Source organism: Sceloporus occidentalis, unplaced genomic scaffold (genome assembly GCF_023333645.1).
Source record: "Sceloporus occidentalis isolate IW3139 unplaced genomic scaffold, rSceOcc1.0.p SCAF_2, whole genome shotgun sequence".
In the NCBI taxonomy this organism is placed as follows: Eukaryota; Metazoa; Chordata; class Lepidosauria; order Squamata; family Phrynosomatidae; genus Sceloporus; species Sceloporus occidentalis.
Genome location: NW_028316982.1, coordinates 81564426 through 81586916, shown reverse-complemented (window position 1 = coordinate 81586916; position 22491 = coordinate 81564426). Strand labels below are relative to the sequence as shown.

The 22491-nt window shown below is 41.1% G+C and overlaps 1 protein-coding gene across 6 annotated transcripts in view; it reads left to right on the top strand.

The window, feature by feature from the left end:
• Positions 1–22491, top strand: part of CUNH10orf90 (chromosome unknown C10orf90 homolog) — a 204202-nt gene that overhangs the window by 178642 nt on the left and 3069 nt on the right. For all 6 annotated transcript variants that reach the window (XM_089507832.1, XM_089507830.1, XM_089507831.1 and 3 more), the window contains one exon: positions 22059–22122. In XM_089507832.1, the coding sequence (XP_089363958.1) occupies positions 22059–22122 (64 nt within the window). The remainder of the gene's footprint in view (positions 1–22058; positions 22123–22491) is intronic.

Genomic DNA, 22491 nt, shown 5'->3' with positions numbered 1-22491 from the left:
GAAATATTATTAAGCAGTATGAGAAGCAAATGCGTGTCAGAACAATGAGGATGCCAATGCTTAAAAGACATTTCCAAATACACACAATGTGCATTGAAAACATGCCTGTATTCTTAAATTTATTCAGTGGACCAATCTATTTAGGAATTTGTCATTGAATGTGTGAAGAATCATAATCCATGGCAAGATTGAGAAATAAAAGTAAAAGGAAGAAAAATCCCTTTTCTTTGCTTGACTTTGTAACTTTGGTAAATCCTTGTTCATCTGTAATTCAGCAGAGAAGAGAGAAAATACAAGCACTGAATCTTCATTTCTCTGCTGATGAAACTTGGCAGGAGAACTCCCTAAAGGAAGTTGTTTCAAGGTGCCCCCTGCTACAGTTACAAATTGATGGAAATCTAAAGATGACTTACCTTTCATCTGAAATCAACTGCCACTGACATTTTGATTAAACTAAGGTAGATATTGGGAGCATCACCCTCCTGAATTTTAACTCCAGTTTGGGGCCAGTGCTAAAAATGATGCCTTGATGGCCCAAATATGACATGATTTTTCGCAATGTTAATAGATTATTTCAATTTTTTCCCCTCTAAGAAATGTTGTAGATCCCTACTATGGGTAGAAGGAAATTTCCTTTTCATCTCCTCACCTTTTCAGCTTGCTTGTGCCACCCAAAAGCCTTTCTGGAGGGTCAAAGGATCCTTTCTAAACTCTGTGGAATGAGCTGTGGGGCTGGAATTGTTCCTACTGGTCAGCCCCATGTGCATTCAACACCAGTTAGATACCTCCACAATTGGTAGATACCTGTATGTAATTTGGGTACTTTCTTTACTTCTCTGGCACACCCCAACCTATTCCAAGGAAAAAGCATCTACATAAGTGCCAGCAAACCCTTCATTTTCAATTACCTCCACAGCTACTGCAATGTGGCCCTCAATCTGGCTTATCACATAGAACTGGAATGGGAATTGTGTGGCCCTCCAGATGTTGAACTGTGACTCCCAGATCCTTTGATCAACATAACTGATAATGAGGAATGCTAAGGGTCACAGTTCGGCAACATCTGGAAGCTTTGGAATTCCACCCCATTCTACATTGTAGAGTCAAACTGAAGACCATTTTATGGCACACATGAAAGCCACTGAAAACAATATGTTTGGTAACACATCATATGGCAGTTTGGCCTCTTGCTGTACAATCTGGAAAGAACTGTGAAGATACCTAATATAAATTTTAATCCAAGAAAATAAAATATATTCTTAGTCAAGGAAATAATTAATCTCTGAGGCATATATGCCCTGCAACACAAAATATTAAGACGTATACAGAGACTGAGCAGCAAGAGAAAAATATTGCTTTTAGATTACTCTGCAAAGCCTATAAATGCAAATGCAAAAGGTGTTCTTAGGAACAATTTGAACTTCTCCATGCACATTTGCCAAAGATAAATTTTATTTTCCAAAAAGAGTAATAAACTTGTAATATTCAATAATTATTCAAGCCACAACAGTTTCTCTCCTGTTATTATTAGTAAAAAGGAATGTTAAAACAAGAAACTTTACCCATAATTCATCTATCTCACCTTGCTTTTCATAACGGTATAATATTTAGTTTATGAGTTTTTAACTATTCTCAGGATGACAGCAACTACTATATCTACTGGGTATTAAATACATTTCTTTAACATTCTGCTATATTTAATCATGACAGCACTGTTAAATAGGAAATCATTACTTCCATTTTGCAACCTGGCTTGAGGTGCAGTGTTTGTTTGATCACTTATCCATTCATTGAGCTATCCCATCAATGCAAAAAGATTCATACTCAACACATGAAGAAGCAGTTTGCTGTGCAAAGAGACAAACATTCATTTAATGCTTCTCTCTCCTTCTGCACAGCAGAAGAATGAACCAACATTCCATCTCTCTTTAACCAATTCTTCCCTCTCTGTTGTGTGTGAATCAGAAAATAAACTTTAACATAAACATAAAGTTGTAAAACTTTAAAATAAATTCTACTTAGGGGCCATTCAGACTACCTTTTACCCTGGATCAGAACCCGGATTAACCACAGGAAATTCATATTCGCCCCGAATCTCCCAGAAGCGAATCCGAGACTTGCATACCCATTGAGGGGCAAATGCCCCTTACCACGGGTCTTTTGAAAACGGAGTAAACGCTGTATCTTCTGGAAAAAAACAGGTCCGGCGAATATGAGCTTGTCCCCGATCATGATCGGGTCAAGTTCAGGGGAGGGATTTAGGTCAGAGGGAGGGCAGAGGGCAGAACATTCCTCCCCTTCATTGGAGAAGGAGGAGGAAGGAGACAGGGGAAAGAAGGGTGCCATGGAGGGCAGCATCAGGAGGAAGAGGAGAAGGAAGGAGCCGGAGGAAGGATTGAAAGGGCGATCGGGGGTAATGGAGGAGGAGGAGGAGGAAGAAGGAGCCGTGGAAGGATGGAAAGGGCAATTGGGGTAACGGAGCAAGAGGAGGAGGAGGAAGGAGCTGGAGGAAGGGTGCCAAAGGGCGATCGGGGGTAATGGAGCAAGAGGAGGAGGAGGAAGGATCCTTGAAAGGGTGCCAAGGGAAATCGGAGTAACGGGGCAGGAGCAGGAGAAGGAAAGAGCCTTGGAGAAAGGGTGCCAAGAGATGGGGGAGGAGGATGAAGGAGCCGGGGGAAAGAAGGGGGCCATGAAGGGCAAATGGGGTAATGGAGCAGGAGGAGGAGAAGGAAGGAGCAGGACAAAGGGTCAAGTTCAGGGGAGGGAATTAGGTCAGAGGGAGGTCACAGAATGGAACAAGCTTAGGACTGGAGTGTGGCTTTGGCGTGGCTTCTGGACTCTTAAGACACATGCATCATTTAAACAGCATACCTCCAAAGTGACCTGAAGCAGCTATATTTTGGCCTGTCTATATGGGACCTTATATATTGGCTCTGACTGCAAAACTGGAATATGGGAAGCAGGAGTTTCATGATCTCACTTCTACTCTGCTGAGCTGAAAAGAAGAGTATAACCTTGAAATCTCTCCCCTCCTCAAATTTTCTTGGAAGCAAATATTGTGCTGTTGAAATCCTAGACCTTGATATAATGGAATTGTGACATTTTAGATGTAAAAATGAGATCATGAAGCTGAGAATGCATTCAAGCACAGACAAGTCCAATCTCAGGAAAGAAGAACCACTTAGGGAAAAGCAATAATGTATCCTGTGTTGAAGCAACTTCCTCTTTATCCATGTCCAACCTTTTCTTTGTGTAGAGTTTCACTGTAACACAGGGGAAAGCTAGAAGAATCAGGCCAAGTATGATTTATCTGCAGTTTTCTTGGTCTTCAGAGAACTATATGTTCTTTCATAACAATAGCAATAAAACAAGTATTCAAAAAACAGAGAAGCATAGGGCATATAGTGATGGGATGGAAACCTGCTTATTGAATATTTTGTACATTTCACTTTTAAAAAATCCCAGTATGCAGTCTTTCAGTTTATATCAAGATGTATGTCCCCCTTCAAATTGGCCTTGCCTATCAATCTGCATCCATTTGTATTCTGGCTTCTTTAGAGCAAGATCCTCTAAGAACTTGGTTCTGTTTTTACCAAGTGGTGCTGTATCATGGCCTGGAAGCTGATGTGTTTTTGAGGGTGTCTGTTCCATACATTTCTATGTTTGTCCTATGTAATCTTCTGAACCCTTTATAGCAGCAAGAAGGGACAATGCATCTCATTGAGAGGACAGAAAAAGTAACATATAGAAAGACAGAGCCACTGAGCACCTACCACATCAAATGCTGGCCCCATGGTTGATTTGAGCTGGCATTCTACTTGTCCTTTGCAAATTAAGTCCCAGCTTCAGCAATGTAAACTATTTTTGGATTGCTTTACACATGATATTATAGGAATAGAAAAGATGGAGAAAAACAAAGGCTATATTTGTTTTCTCTAAGAGGAATTAAAGCATTGCCCAGCAATTACAAAGCCCCCAAAAGATGTATAGTGTGACATGGGGCTGTTGGACCAATGCTGGAGTTTGGAAATAACTATTTAATTTTGCTAGGAGTCTTGAAAATCTGATCAGGATGACTTTAAACTAAGTTACATGGGGTGGGGGGGGGCAGTATTCCAGAGGGCAGGGCAATAATAAGTAATAGGGACAATAGTCTCAGTGATACACAGAGAATTGGACCAACTGTACAAGAGCCCAAAAATGGGCAGAAAAACAACAAATCAGATTGAGAGAATGATCCATGGTCTTAGGTGTGTCTACACATATACACATGTCCACACACTAATGCACAGAGCACTGAAAATAAACAAAATGAACTTGAAGTTTGAACACAAGAAGCCAAATATGATTTAATAGGCATCACTGAAACCTGATGGAATGAGTCTCATGATTAGAATGTAGTAATGGTATAAACTACGCCAGAGAAACAGACCAAACAGGAAAGGAAAGGGAGTAGTGTTATAGGATGTGTACACTTGTGAGGAGCTTGGGAAAAGTGTTGAGAACTTTTGGGTATGAATTAAAGGAGACAGAAACTACAGTGACCTCATTGTGGGTGTCCCCTATAGAGCCCCAGCCAGAGTGAAGATGGCTAAATATTTGAAAATATATATATAGTAGTAATAGAGATTTCAACCACCCTAATATTTGTTGGAAGTCACATTTCATCAAAAGTGTAATTCCTTACTCGCCTTTCAAACAGTTTCATTGTGCAAAAGGTAGAGGAAGCAGAAAGAGGATCAGCTATTTTGAATTTAATCCTAACCAAGAGAGAGGAACTGTCAGTGGGGTGGAAATAAGGCAAGCCTTGGGTGGAAGAGACCATGTACTCTTGAGATTTGTTTTACAGGGGAAAGGGGAAGCCAAATGTAGCCACTCACTCTGGATCTCAATAAAACTGATTTCAATAAGCTTAATGTTAGCCTAAAAGGGGAGGGGATATTGGGGGGTCCCCACCAACAGTGCCAGCATCTGTTATGAAGTTGTGTGGAAATTATCTCTTAAAAGGAGGCAAGTGAGACGAGGGTAACACTGAGATTTTTGTCCACCTGTGTATGCCAGTACTAATTGCAGGGAGCATTCCAGATTTAGTGAACAGAAAGGTTTTGTTTAGAAATGCGCAAGGGTGCCTGCAAACATGGGAAAACCAATGCAGCCTTAAGAATCATCAGAAAGAAAGGTGTGGAAGGTTGGATAGAGAAAAATCAGAGTTAAAGAGGGCTATAATTACCAGTTCTGAAGACAGGTCCATGGAAAATGGAGAGTGGCTCAGACAGTGTTTGAGGGTTACACAGAGAGAGTGGAAAAACACAGCTAGGGCTGTGGGATATTTATATCCCATTTCATACCCTCAAAGAATTTTTGTTGCAATGACAAACATCTTGTTGATTTCCCCAAGAATTTGACAAAAGGGTCCTGAACAGCCGATTCCCATTGCCTATCTTTCTGCCTCAACAAGTTAAAGGCCAGAGGTTTGTTTAAATAAGAAGGAGAGGAGCCCTGGTAGTGTAGTGATCAAATGCCTGTGCTGCAGCCACTTACTCAAAACCATAAGGTTGCAAGTTCAAGACCAGCAAAAGGGCTCAAGCTTGACTCAGACTTGCATCCTTCCGAGGTCGCTAAAATGAGTATCCAGATTGTTGGGGGCAAATTAGCTTACAGTTGTAAACCACTTAGACACTGCTTAGGCGATATGAAGCGGTATACAAATGAAGCTTGTTTGTTTTTGTTTTGTTTTGCATACGTGTTAACAGAGAAAAAGAGAGGGGACAACCAAGCTCCCCTTTGGAGGGAGTTCCACAGCCTAGGAGCAACACAGGACTTTTAAAAACTTCCGATCAGCATAAATCTTTTTTGTGTTGTGTTGTTTTTTACTGTTTTTCTGAGCACAGTAAACAGGTGGTGAAGTTGTTTGAGGAATGTTTGCGGACGTGTTTCTCTGTACAGTGTTTTACTTTTGAGTAATATGCAGGAATTTGAGGTGAGACACCTTTTGGCAAATTAAACAGTATGCTCTTTGAGGAACTTCTGAAGCAGAGCAGAGCTGTATTTTGAATGCAGCATTTTGAGTATATTTTTTCCATGTTAAAGTCACCTGTTGACTTGTGGTCACTCCATGTCAGTGCTGTAACATGAGAGGTGATACTGTGCACTGTGCATAATCTCAACATCTTTCCATTATTAATCAAATTCTACCTATCTGGCCACCTGCCCTCTGTATATTTTTAATACTGTCTTAGGTTACATCAGTATGCTTTGTACCACAGGCTGACATGTTGCAGTATTCCACTGCTGGGTTTTAAAAAAAACAATAGGGATTATTTTGGGTACTTTGAAAAACGGGAAAGTGAAGAAATGTTTTAAGCGCACTGAAAATACAGCAAATTGTAAATATAAGTAACAGTTACTTTGTGCTCGATGTATACACTGGCTAATATCTTTTAAAAGTTGCTTTCCAAGCACTGGCCCACTCTATCCTAATGCCCATTTGCAATCATTGTCCTCCAAAAAGCAGGTCTTATTCTGCAGCCCATTTCTGCCACAGCAGCTCCTTTCTCTGTATCCAGATTGGGAGAGGTAATTAATTTTTCTCTGGAAACAATGAGGAACTAGCAATGGACACCTGTTTCACTTCCTGTCATTAGAATTCCAGTGTACTAAGAGCCAGTGTAATGTTGTGGTTAGGAGTGTTTGAAAGGGATATCGGAAATCCACATCTTGACCTCATTGTTTTGTGAAACACATGGTGATCTTAGTGGAGTTACCCTCCGTCAGCCTGATCTATGTTGACTTGAGGTTACCCCATGAATTGCATAGGATTTTCTTAGGCAAGGAACAGTCAGAGGTAGTTTCCCACTGTTTTTCTCTGAAATAAAGCCCACAGCACCTTGTATTCCTTTGTTCATCTCCCATCTAAGTACTAACCATAGTTGACCCTGCTTAGCTTCCAAGATCAGCTGTCAGAAAAAAAATACAAAATCTGTATTAAAATAATACTGTCACAGAATGTAAATATTAGTGTATAACAAATTCAAAAGTTTGTGGTTGCAAGGAATCAAGATACAAGAAGGAAAGTCACCTTGGCGAGATACAGACCACCCATTAGGGGCGGCCTGCATCCGTCCCTTTCCCCAACGGATCGGGGCCTCAGCGGCCACAGCAGCAGCCCCAGAGGCCCCAATCTGTCGCTTTTCCAGGCCTCGGGAAAGCAGGAAAACGCCACTTCCCTGCGGCCTGGAAAGGGGTGTTCTTGGGGTTCATGCCCCAGGACACCCCAACAGCGGTGGGGAAAGAGAGAAAGGGGCTGCTCAGCCCCTTTCTCATTGTATCGCTGGCGCAGCCATGTAAAGGCTGTGCCAGCGATGCAAGCAGGAAAAGGAACTCCGTTTTGAAGCTCCTTCCGGCGCCGCTAAAAGGGTGCCACAAGTGCCCTGCAGAGGCGCCAGGATGTAACGGCCGCACCGTGCCATTTGGATGCGACGCAGCCATTACGTCAAAATGGCAGCGCCCATGTAGACAGGGCGCTGCCATTTCGACATCCTGGCAACGTACTAGGGTTGCGGGGGGTATATAAGCAGTGCTCCGAGGCAACCCTAGTACGTCGCCAGGACGGGCTATCAGGCCCATCTGTACAGGGCCCTTGAGTCCATTGGGAGAAATGACAGGACATAAACGTAATTAACGAATCACTAAATATATCAGCAACTGTGTTACATTATATAATGTTCCCAGGATTATATATAAGCATGCATCTCTGTCTAGTGTTTCTTTACATTTTACGAGAGAGGTACACTCTTACATGAACACGTATACAACCATTCAAGCCATTTGAATGGTTGTATAATTGAATTTTTATGTAAGCACTGTGTGCTGTTATTTAGTCTGTAACCCCGCTTTGATCCACCAGGAGAGGCGGGGAAACATAAATACATATTATTATTATTATTATTATTATTATTATTATTATTTGTCATGTGTACCTGCATCATGCGTACAAGGGCTTCCTTGATAGCCATTGAATGGGGCAGACCATTTTCTTTGGAATTTCTATCTATGGGATCACAAACAAACTGGAGTAAAAAATGAACACTTTTAGAATTATGCTGTCCTCACAGTTTTTATTTCACTGTTGCTGAGGCAGTGAAATAAAGGCCCCCAGGACACCAATTCCCTTCTATTTAGCATGAATGGGATAAAATGTTTTCTGAGAATATAGGAACAATAGATCACACATGAAGCACACAGTCTATTTTACCAATATTGTTATTTTAATGAATATGAGAAACAGCAATCAACACCCACTATCATATAAATGCCATTATTTATGCAGTTCCAGTTTATCATGTTATCTTTTTTTAATCTTCCTAGATGCATTTGTAAACTATGCAGAGGATTTCACAAGGTGCCAAAAGTATTTTAGAAAAATTAGCATGTTTAGCCAGCAAAGACTTTTATCATCATAAGAACAGTCTAGTGGCAAACAACCTGAAACATTTCTACTAGCCTTTCTATTATATGATTTTTTTAAATGTACGATTTCAAGAAAACTAATTAGTCTAAAACAGACTACTTTGCTGTGGACTACACTGAACAAATTAGAGACCACACTGTGATGAACAGAATAGCAATAATGTTCAAATAACTGGATTTAAATCTCAAAAACCATGATGTAATTACTTCAGTGCCAGGGCTACCAGCTGTTAATGGTACTTTAAATCCTCATAATGAACAGCTTTGTGATCTTAGTGTATACAAACACTTGTAGATATTTTTTTTAAATGTGCAAAAGCATATGCTTTTGCAGTTATGTGCGTTAATATACCTCAATTCCATCCCTTCAGGGAAATTGTTTTCTTACTGAAAACTACAATATAGAGAATTATAAAGCTGCCACACAGTCTTGAATTTGATATATGTTGCTTATTCTTGACTTGCTATGGATCTGTTGCATAATGAACACCTGAAATCCATATTTTCATGGGTACTTAGAAGGTAGAGAATTGACTGTCTCTTTGGTGTATCAAGTAATTGCTGTTGTGAAGTTTCAGATGTTCTGACACTCCTTTCATGGATCTAATAATTGTTTAGGTTGTACAGACACATTCCTTGTAGAAAGATATATATGTATTATTTATTGAGAACCAGCAAACTGTAGTGGTTTGAATGCTGGACTACAACTCTGGAGATCAGGGTTTGAGTCTGTACTCAACCATGAAAACCCACTGAGTGACCTTGGAGTTTGCCTTAGAGTTCCCATAAATATGTTTGCCTTAGCATTCCCATAAATTGGAAACAATTTGAAAACACACAACAACAATACCACAGATCATTAGGCACCTCTTTTGGTGTTGTCTTATTTAGATATTAAAAGCAAATTATAAACAAATTAGATATATTGCTTCATATCATTTTTTTCAATAGTGTCACTGCATCATTCTACAATCTGTTTTATTTCTGCTTAATGGACATCCGCTATTCAGACAGGATTTTTTAAAAATCCTCTGTGTGTGTGTGTGTGTAAGTGTGTGTGCATGCATGCATGCATGTGTGTGTGTGTTATATGCCTTCAAATTGACTCTGACATACAGCAACCATTTGATAGGGTTTTATTGGAAAGATTTATTCACAGGAGGTTTGCCTTTGCCTTCATCTAAGGCTGACAGGTTACCCAGTAGATTAACATGGTTTAGCAGGGATTTGAAATGTGGTCTACCAGAGTCTTATTCCAGCATCAAACGACTACACCATGCTGTTTTCCATAATTTATTTTGTCATTTTATTTATCTTAATGCTTTATATACTGATCACCTAAGAGGGTCTTCTGATATCTTTTCAGTTCTTGCCTAAGTTTGTATTAAAGCCTGCTGAGTTAGGGTGCCATTGGGAGGGTGTGGGGAGCGCTGATCACCCCAGGTGACATCCTGAGGGGAGTGACACCATTTCTCCCCAAAAGAGTGTGTTTTGGCAGAAATGGGCTGTGGCATTTGTCTGTGTCCCTTTAAAACTCTAGAAAGATGGTGAGGCTCAGTGGTAAGAGAAAGGAGATGACCCAGGTTTTTAAAAATTAATTAATTTTAATATTTTTTAAAAAAACAATAAATGTTTAAATTTTAAAAATATACAGTGCTCGCTTTTTTTTACGCAGAAGATCCATTCCGGACCCCCCCCCACGTGAAAAAATGCATATGCTCAAGCCCCATTGAAAGTAATGAGGCTTGTGCATGTGGCGGCGTACGCCCCATTAATCTCAACAGGATGTGCTACCCCTTGCACCCCGTGCACTCTCTCACAGCTTTCAGTGTATGCTGAAAGCCGCATATCACATCTTACCAAATTTTCACTTTAACCATATGAAACTATGTACATGTAAATACATTTAGGCTGTGCGTATGATATTGTAATTTAAAGGTATAATTTTAATCTTGCTAGTTGTTTAGGTCACAACTATTGCCATTACATCCAGTGATATATGGGAATTACAATATATGAATAACTTGAATACAAAAAAAATATTAATAAGAATTCTGCATGATGTGGTGTGGGAGGAGGTCATGTAGTGTGTGTGTAATACCATGAATTACCAAACCTGGTGATGCCAACCCAGTGACACCACTAGGCAGAGTGTAACAGTTTTGGGAGCATACACTGAGGTCCAGGAGGCTGAAAGATAAGCAAGGCCAGCAGAAGGAGACGGTGAAGGCAACCAGCCAGGTGATGAGAGGAGATTGCAGGGAGGGTGGAACTCGACTGCCTGGCAGCAGTTGTGAAGCTTGCCAAAAACGTTGCGTAAAGAGGTACAGAATACCTCCTTGTGCAACATTGGGGAAAGTTGTTATACCGGATTCAGTCAAGTCCTCATCCACCAGAAGGATTCTTGTTCTCATCTTGTTCTCTGTCTGTTAACATGTGCTCCTAAATACATTTGAGTCATCATCTTTGGATACTGGAGGTCCTTTCCTGCCTGTGGGTTTCTCAAAGCACAATTTACTTATATGGCACTACTGTGTTCTATCCGGCTATCTCACAGATTATGCCTAAAATAATCACTTTAAGGGCTTAATTAACCAAATGGTACCAAAACCTGCCTGATTTTAGAAGCTAAACAGGGTCAGCTCTGGTTAGTACTTCGATGGGAGACCACCATTGTGTTCATGTAGCAATTGTATGTGTGCGCATGCACATGCATGCATCTTCAAATTGCCTGTCAATGTATGGCTGCCCCATGAATTACATCAGGTTTTCTGAGGTAAGGAATACTCAGATGTGGTTTGCCTTTGCCAGTCTTTAGGCTGAGAGAATGTGATTTGCCCAAGATCACCAAGCAGGTTTCCATAGCTGAGTGGGGATTTGAACCCCAGTCTCCCAATGTCCTAGTCCAATACTCAAACCATGGCTACACCATACTGGCTCTCTGGTACATGAGTGCACAGCACTAAAGGTTTCTAGGCCTTATAGCATTGCCCCTAAAATCTGATAAGGGAAATTTCTGGTGGCAGAGAGCGGGTACTTGTGGCTTCACAATACTGCAAGCCACAATATTAGGACATCTTGAACCAGCGTTAACTAATCCCAAACTGGGCTTTGGGACAAGAAAAGTGATGACACAAAGAGGAATGTTGTTGGGTGTGTGCAGACTGCACTACTGAATAATCACTGCCAGGTATTCTCTATATGTTTAACACAAGAGGGAAGGGGTTCCAGAACAAAGAATGCAATCTCCAGAGATGCTTCTTCAACCACATCAGCTATTCCTTTAGAAACTAAGGACAAAATGCTCATAAGTCTTCACTGCTGCAAATCAGCTATTTTCTCTGTGGGCAGGAATCCAACCTCCTCCTATTTTCCTCTTTTCCCAGCCTGTCTTTCCTGCCGCTTTAAGTGGCTTTCCTGCTAGTAAATGTGTTTTGCTCCTCATTCATTTCCATTCTTTAGAGCCCGTATTAGCATTTGTTAAAATACATTATGAAGATTAGCTATCTACTTTGGTCTGCTACTCTTAAGATCTTGGTGGAGCTTCCTTGTCTCATTTGGGGATTGTTGCAAATAAATTACTGCTGCGCAGGATATTTTCTAAAAACCAGAATCTCAGCAAGGTTAAAAGATCTGAATAAAACATGGATTAATTTTCTCTTATTTACATGTTTATTTTTTATGCCTTCACCTGAATATCTTTTAAACTTGACAACTTTGAAGCTATTTTCTTCTATTCTCCTCAGATTGTTTTTTATTTTATGGTCAAAGAACCTTATTTATGACAATCTTACAAATGTCATTCCCTAAGGATGGTTTTTATACTCTTTGGACAGCATTGCCTGTCTTGTTTGTTATACGGATTTTCTCACAATGGGGGTGTATACTGCAGGGTTCTGGATTTAATGGTCACTCTTGTGTTACAATTTATTCCCCATTTCCTCAGTACTGAAGCAGAATCACAACTAGATTTCTGTTTAGTTGCTTTACTTTTATGAACTAGGATAATGCATTGTGTGGGGGGGAGGCAAATTTTGGGCCTGTATACCCCACCTGTCCTCTCATGAGCCAGCTGCAGCACATTTATACACTTTGAAATAAACTACATTTTCTAGTTAGGTAGGAAATTGAAACTATTGCTTAACGCTGATTTACTAACCATGATTTGAAACCAGGATCATGCTATGCTTTTAGATCCTACTTACTTTACTGATATTAAACCACAATTTCCTTTTCCATGTTGTGGAAATGTTCACCCACTGATTAAGGCAGATCAAGTTCCTGTTAAAGATGATGATGATGATGATGATGATGATGATGATGATGATGATGACTATTAAAAAAACAAGACAGACTGGGTTATTTCATCTTAGTTGGAAACCTTACTTAAAGAGACCCATCACACTGGCTATCCAGAAACATATCCCCCGATGGATTATGCAGAATGAACAAACACTGTTTGATTTATAACCTCTGTTCTTTAACAGCTAACAAAAGCTTCTAGGAACAAAGGAGCTAAACAGCACATTTGAGGGATGACTGGGAAGACAGGTAGACATTAAGTGCATTGGTTTACTAGTTGTTTGTGCAAACGTGTTTGAGCTGAAACACCTGCAGGGATGGATGTAAGATGTGTTACGGTTGTTCTTTTTTTTAAGCATCTGAAAAATGCATGCTCTCTCCATCTTTGTCCCCCCCCCCTTTTCCCCTTTGTCTTAAAATGGTATCAATATACTGTAAAATGGGAAGTACGCCTATTGAGTTGTGCAAATGGAACTGCTTTTAAACTAAAAGCAGTCACTCCCTCTCTCAGGAAAATACTAAATGGAATGTAATTGAGATACTAGGTGTGGCTCCTTTAAATGCTTGTATTCATTGGTTGCCTGGGGTAACCCCCATAAATATCCATGAAACACATGTGGTCTCTTTAAAAGTTGGGAACAGAACCTGCAGAGAGAAGATCTATATTCAGGGTAGTGGATGCTGAGCTGACATCTGTATCAAACCAAGCAGCATTGTGGCTTTTTACTATCTTTAATGTACATACAGATTTTCAAGCTAGTGTATACCAGAAAAAATCAGAAAGAGTTGTGTGGCATTTTCATATTATTGTTTGTTGTTATGTTCCTTCAAGTCAATTCTGACTTATGGTGACTCTATTATAAGGTTTTCTTGTAAGATTTATTTATTCAGAGGAGGTTTGCCACTGCCATCTTCTAAGTGAGAATGACCTTCTTCTAAGCTGACCTAAGTCTCCATTTGTTTAAACCCATTGTTTTTATTTGTTAACTGGAGTCAACCTATTTAATACTGCTCTGCTCAGGTCCTGCTGCTTCAAGCCCGTGGCCCCCTGTCTGCCACTTCTCTGCTTAGGTTCTGTAAATTCAGGCCCATGACCTCCCTGTTTGAGTCTATCCATCTGGTGTTCAGTCTTCTTTTCTTTCTACTAACTTCTACCCTTCCTAGCACCACTGTCCTTTCTAATGAGTTATGCCTTCTCATGATGTGGCCCAAATACATCTTTACTCTTTATGAATGAATGAATGAATGAAATTTTATTTCTATACCACTATTCCTTGCAGATCACAGCGGTTTACAAAAATCACCATCAAAAAACACTACAATTCATCAACCCATAACCCAATAATACAAAACCCACGATACCAATTTAAAAAAAACAATACAAAGTATCCTAAAACATTTCATACAATCATTCACAATCTAAAAACCAATTAAAAACCATACAACAAATTAGCTGGATCAAACAATATGCACAAGGGAGAGAAAGGATAACATCAAGGCATGTGGGGGAAGGCTTGACGGAAAAGAAAGGTCTTCAGATTTTTCCTAAAGAGATCTAGGGAGGTTGCTGAGCGGAGCTCGTCGGGCTAAGAGTTACAGGTCTGGGGGGCCACGATGGAAAATGCCCTTTGTGAAGAAGACACAAACCTTGCCTTAGGAACACTTAATAGATGTTTTCCGCCCGATCTGAAAGTGCGGGGTGGACTGTATCGGGAGAGGCAGTCCTCCAAGTACCCTGAGCCCAAGCCATTTAGGGCTTTATAAGTCATAACCAACACCTTGTATTGCGCCCGGAAGCGAATAGGCAGCCAATGTAGATCTTGCAATATAGGTATTATATGGCTAGTCCTGGAACATCCAGTGTCCAGCCTTGCTGCCATATTCTGAACCAATTGTAACTTCCGAGTTTGGTACAAGGGTTGCCCCATGTAGAGCGCATTACAGAAATCCAACCGAGGGGTTACCAGAGCATGTACCACCGTTTCAAGGTCCCCCCGGCCCAGGTAGGATCGCAGCTGGCGTATCAGCCGAAGCTGATAACAGGTACTCCTGACCGTCGCATTCACCTGAGATGTAAGGTGAAGAGACGAATCCAGAAGCACCCCCAGACTGCGAACTGAGTCCTTCAGGGGGAGCGTGACCCCGTTCAGGACAGGTGGACAAATATCCATCCCCGGGCCCAGGGAACCTATCATGAGTACTTCCGTTTTCTCTGGATTCAAACTGAGTCTGTTCTCCCTCATCCAGCCCATTACCGACTCCAGACAGGCATTTAGAGGAGAGATGCCATCTCTGGTCACTGCATCAGTCGGAGACACAGAGAAACATATTTGGGTGTCATCAGCGTACTGATAACACTGCACCCCGTGTCTCCGGGTGATCTCTCCCAGCGGCTTCATGTAAATGTTAAATAGCATGGGGGACAAAATCGCTCCCTGAGGGACACCAGATGTCAGGGCCCTCTTGTCGGAGCGACAGTCCCCCAGCTGCACCATCTGGAATCTACCCGAGAGGTAGGAGCGGAACCACTGAAGCACAGTGCCCCCGATCCCCAACTCCCCCAGGCATTCCAGAAGGATACCATGGTCAATGGTATCGAAGGCCGCCGAGATGTCCAAAAGCACCAACAGGGACACGCTACCCCTGTCCATGCCCAGACGGAGATCATTGACCAGGGCGACCATGGCAGTCTCAACTCCATAGCCCGCCTGGAAGCTGGTTTGAAATGGGTCTAGAAAATCCGTTTCATCCAAGATCCCCTGAAGCTGGAAGGCAACCACCCTCTCCATCACCTTCCCTAAAAACGACAGCAGTGAGACAGGCCGATAATTGTTCCGAATTAGGGGGTCTAGGGAGGGCTTTTTTAGTAAAGGTTTTACAACAGCCGCTTTTAAACTCGATGGAAACCGCCCTTCTTTGAAAGATGAATTAATAATCCGGCGTAACATCTCTGTCACAGCCGTTCCCCCCTGAGCTACCAGCCATGACGGGCAGGGATCGAGAGAGCACGTCGTCTTCCTAACGCTACAAAGGATCTTGTCCACATCCTCGGTACTAACAGACTCAAAATGATCCAGTATAACCAAGTCCACGGAAGCTCTGGACACCTCTACTCTAGATTCTGAACTAATACTGGCGTCAAGATCAGCCCTTATCTGAGAGATTTTATCCGCGAAGAAGTTGTTAAACTCGTCGCAGCAGGCCTTGGATGGTTCCAAAATAGGGTTCGGGGGGGAGGCAGTTGTGTGAGCTCCCTCACTACCCTGAACAGCTCTGCCGGACGCAACTCCGTGGACGCAATACGTGCAGCATAGAACAAATTCTTTGCTGCACTTATTGCCACTCCGTAGGCCTTCACAAAAGAGTCCAGGAGTGTCTTGTCGGCTAAGTGATGATGCCTTCGCCAGTTGCGCTCTAGTCGTTGCACAGCCCGCTTCTTTTCCCTGAGATCTTCCGTATACCAGGGCTTTTTATTGGAAGCAGGCCGGAAAGGATGCTTGGGAGCGATGCTGTGTATAGCCCTGGAGAGATCTATATCCCAAGTGTTAGTCAGGGCATCAACAGAATCTCCGTCAGTGCCAACCATAAACCCCTCTAGGGCTTCTTGGAACCTTGTGGGTTCCATCAGCCTTCAAGGGTGGACCATCCTAATGGGTCTACCACCCCCAGGAGGGATCTGGGTAGAAGCCTTGATACTAGCCTCGACCAAGAAATGATCCGTCCATGACACGGCAGAAATATTGGTAACCTCTGCCCATGGAGACTCCATGTCCGTACAAAAGACGACATCGAGCGTATTACCGGCGGAATGCGTAGGCCCTGAGACCAGTTGGGACAGGCCCATGGCAGTCATGATAGCCATGAACTCCCAAGCCGCACTAGTTGGAGCTTGGCTGGCCTCGAAGGGGATGTTGAGGTCCCCCAAGACAAGAAGCCTAGGGGGACTCCAGCACCAGCTCCAAGACCAGCTGCGTCAGCTCAGCCAGGGAGTCTATTAGCGCACAGGGTGGCCGGTAGACCAACAGAATCCCTAAACTTATAATCTTGTCTAGTTCTTTCACGGCTGCCCTTCCCATAACTAATTTTCTTATTTGTTGATTACTGTCTCTGTTCTGATCAATGTTTGATTCAAGTTATGGAAAATCTTTAACTATTTTGATTTTCTCATTATCTAGATTGAATTTATGTAGATCATCCACAGTCATTATTTTTGTTGGCTTTATGTTCAGCAGTAAGCCTACCTTTGCTCTTTCTTCTTTTACCTTCCTTAGTGATTGTTCCAAGTCTGAGATGTTTTCTTCTAGTAGTATGGTGTTGTCTCCATATCTTAACATTGTTGATATTCCTTCTTCCTATCTTCACTCCTCCTCCCCCTTCTGAGTCTAAACTTGTTTTTCATATGATATTTTCTGAATATAAGTTGTACAAATAGGGTGAAAGGATACAGCTTTTCTGACCACTTTGCCAACTGGGAATTATTCTGAATCTCCATATTCTAACAGTAGCTGCTTGTCCTAAATGCAGATTTCTCACCAGAACTGTCAAATGTAGTGGCACTCTCATTTCCTTTAAGAGTATTCCATAGTTTTTCATTACCTGTGCAGTCACTGGCTTTGCTGTAGTCAGTGAAGCACATGAAGATTTTTTTTTTAATTCCCTGGTGCACACCATTATTCATCGTGTTTGCTATGTGGTCCCTAGTGCCTCTTCCTTTCCTGAAAATAGCTTGCACCTCTGGGATTTCTCTTTCCATAACATGACTGAAGTCTATGCTGCAGACTTTTGAGCATAATTGTGTTTGCATTGGAGATTAATGCTATGGTCCTATAGTTTCTGCATTCTTTTGTGTCTCCTTTTTTGTGGAGACACAAAATATTGGATCATTTCCAGTCTGTTAACCCATACATAATAACATCTTGTTTCAAACTAGAATAAATTTTAGTTTAGGATTTAATAGTGCAGCTTCATAGTTTTGAACCCTGGAGATGAGGATAGTGGTGGAGGTAGCTAATCATAGCACTAATTAAATCAATAATTAATTAAATCATAGCACTATCATGGCTACAGGAATAAAATGGAGTTTGCCTCCCGCTTTGTTGATAAATTCACTGAGTGGGTAATGGAACATAATTTTGTAATATTGTTTAGCAATAATATACTTACTAGATTAAAAACAATAATATATATTTAAAATAAAAGTAAAATAAGGATTTGTAAACCTGTACATGCTCAGCTACCCAATCTGTTTCTTTGTTTAAAATAAGATCAAAATAACCACACACAAAAGTTGTTATGGAGAGTACTGTCAATTCTGTTGGGCCTTATCCCCTTATCCTTATTCCCTGCATACATGTATCCCCTGCACTGGTCTGATGATTTGAGGCCTTTGCCTTGCTGTATTGGTCACCTGATTTGAGCTCCCAGCCCAGCCCACAATGGGAGCCTCTAATTTAGGGACAGCTGCTCTATTGTTGACAGGTCAGTGTCAAAAACTTAGCAGTAAGTAGATTTAAATGGAAATTGAGTCTGGTTAGGACCAGAGACTTTCTTATTTACTCCAGATTAAGTCCCACTGTGTTTTTTGAACAATTCTTTTTAAGTGTCTAGAACTGCCATGCAGGCAGCTTGATAGTGAATGTGTTTGCTCAGTGATAAGTAGGGTTTACTTGTACTCAGAATGTTGGCACATTTTCTAAATGTGCGTAAGTACATTGCAGCCATGGAGTTTTATACAAATGTCACTAAGTTCAAAGAGGTGTACTGCCATAACAAGTGTGCATGGGTTCAGTCGTATGGTACCTTGGAATAAGCCCTATGACACTGAATGGGACCCTAAGTCCACCCTTCAGCACTCCTTTTCTGTCTCTGCGGACAACATTTCTATTCAACCAGTCCACCAAGCCCATAGTCTTGATTTTATCTTTGATTCTTCTCTGTCGTGTATCCCTCAGATCGAGACCACAGCCAAGGCTTGTAGATTCTTTCTATACAATATAGCCAAAATCCGACCATATCTCTCCGCCTCCACTGCCAAGATCCTGGTCCATGCCCTAGTGATCTCACGACTTGATTACTGTAACATCCTCCTGGCTGGGCTTCCTCTTTCTCACATCCGTCCTTTAATTTCTGTCCAGCATTCAGCTGCACGCATTATCACATCCGCCCACTGCTCTGACCATATCTCTCCTTTGTTGGCATCCCTTCACTGGCTCCCTCTCCCTTTCCGCATTCAGTATAAGCTCCTGCTGTCGATGTTTAAAGCCCTCCATGGGCTGGCCCCTGCTTACTTATCAAACCTTATTTCTCCTCACCTTCCCACTAGGGCCCTCCGCTCTGGTAGTCAAGATTGGCTGTCCCAGCCCAGGATTTCCTCTGCCCCATCTCGGATTCGCCCCTTTTCACTCGCTGCCCCTCACTCCTGGAACCTTCTTCCCCCGCAAGCAAGAGCCATCACTTCTTTAAGCAGCTTCAAAACAGAGTTGAAGACCATCCTGTTCAGGGCAGCGTTCCCAGGCATTGCATAATTGTCACTTGTTATTTGATGTTCTTTTGTTGTCTGTTTTATTGAATCATTTCCTGTATTGCTTTGTATTTTATATGTATTATTCTACTATAGAGGCCCCTTCCCCTCCACCACTCCCTTCTCCTTTTGTGTCGTGTCTTTTTAGATTGTAAGCCTGAGGACAGGGAACCGTCCAATTAAAAAGATTGTATGTACAGCGCTGTGTAAATTTACAGTGCTTTATAAATAAAGGTTAATAATAATAATAATAATAATAATAATAATAATAATAGATTGAGAATGTGTCTGCATTGGAACTGCCCCAACCTCCCCGGGGCCCTCAATTGTGACACTAGGCAGCTGTTCACATGCATGTCCCACTGTGCCACCCACTATGGCACATCACTTGCTCTGAAGTCAGAATAGTGTAGATCACGTGCTTGGGCCCCACATTCTGGAGTGATGAGCTGCAATAGTGGCAGCACTGAGTGGCACAGTGGGATATGTGTGTAAGCAGCCACCTAGTATTGCAAAAAAGGGATCTGGATCTTCTGGGAAGCAAATAGTGAGATTTCTTAATCTGTTTTAAGGACAGTATACTCCAGTTCTGGTGCTGAACTATTCAAACATTGTCTGGACTGCTCAAACTGGTACCAGGGCTTGGGCCATGTGTAATCTAGACTCTTCACTGAGAAGATGGGGGAAGATATTTTATTTGACCCATGCAGACAGGGCCTGAATTATTGCAACCCTAAACATCATAATTCACAACTGTCTTGTTGAAATTAGTGAGATTTATTTCTAAGGAAATGAATCACGGTTAGACATAGGCTATTAAGAGCATTTATTGTGCACCGGTCTTCCATATTCTTAAATGGCTTTGTTCTGGAGTTAGTCTCTGTGAATTGTGTAAAAGCCTTTTATATGTTACAAATTAATTTAAAGCCCAGTGATTCCAAATGTCTCCTTGCCCCACTCAGTCTGTCTCTCAAGTTAATTTTTGATGTGGGTCTCTGGCCCTATGAATGTTCAACATAAAATTCTTGCACTGCTTCACAGCCAGGAAATGTCTTAAAATACCTCACTGCTTTCTTGATTTGTCAGTGATGTAGAACATTGTTTTAAATCAAGAGCCATGTTGATTCATGGAGCACTGCCCATGGGAGGGGGGATCCTGTTATTTAGTTTGCAATTCGGCATGTCCATTGGGTCCTTCTGTGATATAATAGCATCATATTTTAAGACAGAGCCAATCTTCCCATGTGGCTCCCTCCACCCTAACTCAGTACATGAACTCAAGTCTTAGCACGCTTATTTGTTATGCACTTTTTAAACATACTCATGTTTCTGATAAAAATGTACAGTTTCATCACTTTCTGATATTATAATCCAAATTCCTGAAAAGGGTGGGATGAGGATGCTAAATCCTCACCTCTTGGTTAGAGCCAGGGCAGAGGAGGGATGAACTATGAAAGCTGAAGAACAGGGTTTAGAGTTGACTAGCATGATATTGCCAAGTAGGACTTCAAAAATCTCAGGCATGAAACCCTGGAGAGCCACTGTCAGGCAATTTAAAGAATACTGGCTAGAGAAACCAATGATCTGACTTGGTAGGATGTTAAGAATTCTTATGTTTCTAATGTTTGTTTCCTTTTTAAAAAGAAAAAGAATACACAATACCGTTGCGTATTCTCCAACTGTCCGGATTTGGCAAAAGAGAAAAGCAGTTTAACATGTTAAACATGTTAGCAGTTTAACATGTTTCAGCAAACTTTTTATTCAGAATTAACATTATGCTTCATGTGAACTGAAACCACTCTGCCAAGTAAGCCTCGCATAAGTAAGCATAAACATTTGAAATCATCTAGAGATCACTTGAAAGCTTCTTCCAAAATACATCCTGGGATAATAATTTTATTTTCAGCAGCCTCAACTTTTCTTATGATTTACATTTTGGTGACAAAACATATAGATCAGTGTTTTTCCCAATATGTGGTAGCAGGTGAGGAAAGCTTATCTGCTATCTCCTTTTCTTTCTGTTTTGCACTTTACTGTTTACTTTGCCTGCTGTACATAAGCGCACCCAACTACAGTAGGATCACCTTCAACAGAATCTTATTCTTTTCCAGCTCAATCTTTATTGCATTATTTACTGTTGACATGCTGTTATAACCAAGCACTGCAGGTTTGTCTTTCTCCATTTTCCCAACAAATTATTAATGTCTTGTTCTTCAAATAATAAGCAACATCAACAAAAAAAATAGGCCACCAAGTAACAAATTCCTTTCAAAAAATAACATTTTGAGCTTTGTGGTGATCTCAGAAGCTGAACTCCAGTTGTTAGTCCCAATTAATCAATAGATTTATTCAAATGTTGACTTATCAATTATTCACTCATTAAGTTACTATTATTTTAGTGGGTCTGTTCCAGTTGGGATTAATCATTGGATTTCAGTCAATTGCTACAATTCATACAGAAGAAGCAAAGCAAGTAATTGCCCCATTGAAGCCTATTCTAGTCAGACCTCCATATCCTTGGATTCTTTATCCAGGGATTCAAACATCCATAGCTTGAAAATATACAAAAGATATGCAAATTCAAAAAAGCAAACCTGGATTTTTCTAATTTATATAAAGGATATAATTTAACTATCCATTGTATTTAATGGTACTTGAACATCCACAGATTTTGGTATCCATGGAGGGTTCTAGAACCAAACAGCAGCAGATACCAAGTTCCCATTATAACATGTGTGTAATGTAGTCTCTGTTTTGCAATTCCTAGATAATCTGTTCAAGCCAAAAGAACGGTTCATTTCAGAAAAGGAGATGCATATGCGATCAAAAAGGTAAGAAATATTATATGTTGCATTTTACTCCTTCTTCTGTCTTGATCTTGATTTATGTCTTTTCTGTTCTAAAACCATTTCATCATGGGTCCTGGACTGATTGGGCTGGCCCAATATTTTGTTTGACTGTGGAGTTTTCTTTCATCTTTGCTGGGCTAATAATTGCTCTCCCCAGGTGTAAAGAATATTCACATTTTTTTCTCATCTTCAACAGGAAAGGGTGTCTCAACAATCAGGAGTTTTTGTATTTTTTCTGATGGCTTGGGCGATGGTACCCCAGGAATTTGGAATCTCAGTTGTTTGCCTTTTTTGTTCATTCTTCATATTAATCTAGATGAGGGGTGGGCAAGGTATGGCCCATCAGGGAGC